General features: G+C 40.1%; 1 protein-coding gene across 1 annotated transcript in view; it reads left to right on the top strand.

Moving 5' to 3' along the window:
• Positions 1 to 1,535, top strand: part of LOC102197829 (olfactomedin-4-like) — a 21,532-nt gene that overhangs the window by 19,422 nt on the left and 575 nt on the right. The window contains exons 3-4 of the mRNA XM_005751186.1: positions 577 to 804; positions 1,364 to 1,532. Of these exons, the coding sequence (XP_005751243.1) occupies positions 577 to 804; positions 1,364 to 1,532 (397 nt within the window). The remainder of the gene's footprint in view (positions 1 to 576; positions 805 to 1,363; positions 1,533 to 1,535) is intronic.

The raw sequence follows: 1,535 nt of genomic DNA, 5'->3' as shown, positions 1-1,535 counted from the left end.
TTTGTGTTCTCCATTCTTTAAGCACCGGTTCGAGCACCGTTTAAGCACCAGCACCGTTTCAAAAGTACCGATTTGGCACCGGTATCGGATAAAACCTAAACGATACCCATCCCTAGTTATGAAGGCATTACCAAACTATTTGAAGGCCATTATTGTATAATGTGAAGTATTATTGGCATTTGGTCAACATTTGCCTTATTTACCAAAAACGTATTAAGTACTTTCCAGGATCCTTACTTGTCAGAATCTATTATAAATGTAAATGTGTTAATAATGTCTGTTAAAACCTTTTCCAGTGATTATCTTGATGTTGGCTTGAAAAGAAATATCTCCCTCTACTGTTACTGCAGCTTACTGCAACTTCTGCATGCGTGTACATTTCACATTTTGGAGAGGCAAAGCATGAAATGAACTGGCGTGTCTACTCCACGCTTTGTTGTGATATCGGGTTGCCTCGGTATACAAAGTATTCTAGAGACAAGTAGGAGGCCATTTGTCTGACAGCTGGTTGTACTATGCACTGCATCCATAAAAGTAGCAGCAGAAAGAACAACTGTTACACACTTCTCCCCTCAGGTACCTGTCCACGCAGCCGGCTTCTTAATGTCACTGGACCAAGGGTCTACACAGCAGGAGAATATCCTGGCTCGTACGCTTACGGAGCCTGGGGTCGTGATCCCAGACCAGAGGAAGGCAAAGAAAGCTGGTACTGGCTGGTCATGTTGACTTCCAGTAATATATATGCCCACTATGTTCGTCTTTACAGCAGTCTGAGTTCTCTCATCATTGGAGTGAGCGTCCCAGGTAAGGAACTGCTCTCTTCTTGTGGTTAATTGTCAGAGGTACAATTTATGTAACAAAGCATTTTGGGTTTTATTGCAATCACTTTGAAGTGGTTTGTTGATTTTATGTAAAAAAATCATTCACCCTGCAGGTTTACCAGATTTTGTGGTAAAACTTGAAGGAAAGCATAGAGAATATAAAGTAATTTTATTCGGCATATCCACAATACCTAACTATTTGAGGCATTCAGCTCAACAGTTGTGCAGATCTTTACAAAGATTAATGTGCACTTTAATTTGTAAATGAAGACTGAGAGAGACTGACAAGCATTTGGTGGACTAGCAACTACTGTACTTGTTGGCGCAGGATAGTATCTTTCTTTTTCACCAATGAGTGCTGGTCCTGCACACGTGCATAGTCAGCTCTGCCTTGGTTCCTTCTGAGACCTACATTTAGAAAGTCCTTATGAACAATTTTTTGCAGTTCTTTTTTATTAATGACACATTTTTTACATACTAGAAATTGTTAAACTATTTTCTCACATTTATTCTTCCATATCGTTTGTCTTCTTCTTTTTCAGGTAACGTCCAGATCCACTCCTCAAACCCAACTACCAACACCATCCAGGGTCCAAATAATGTTCTGTATGGAGGGGCTTTGTACTACAACTGTTACAACCAAGATTATGTTTGTCGATTCAATCTCACCACTAAAAGTGTCACAACCTTACAACTACCAAAAGGCACCAGGTT

Source organism: Pundamilia nyererei, unplaced genomic scaffold (assembly GCF_000239375.1).
Source record: "Pundamilia nyererei isolate P.nyererei 1_Seehausen unplaced genomic scaffold, PunNye1.0 scaffold00303, whole genome shotgun sequence".
Classification (NCBI taxonomy): domain Eukaryota; kingdom Metazoa; phylum Chordata; class Actinopteri; order Cichliformes; family Cichlidae; genus Pundamilia; species Pundamilia nyererei.
The sequence above is the reverse complement of the archived record's forward strand: the minus strand, read 5'-3'. Positions and strand labels throughout refer to the sequence as shown.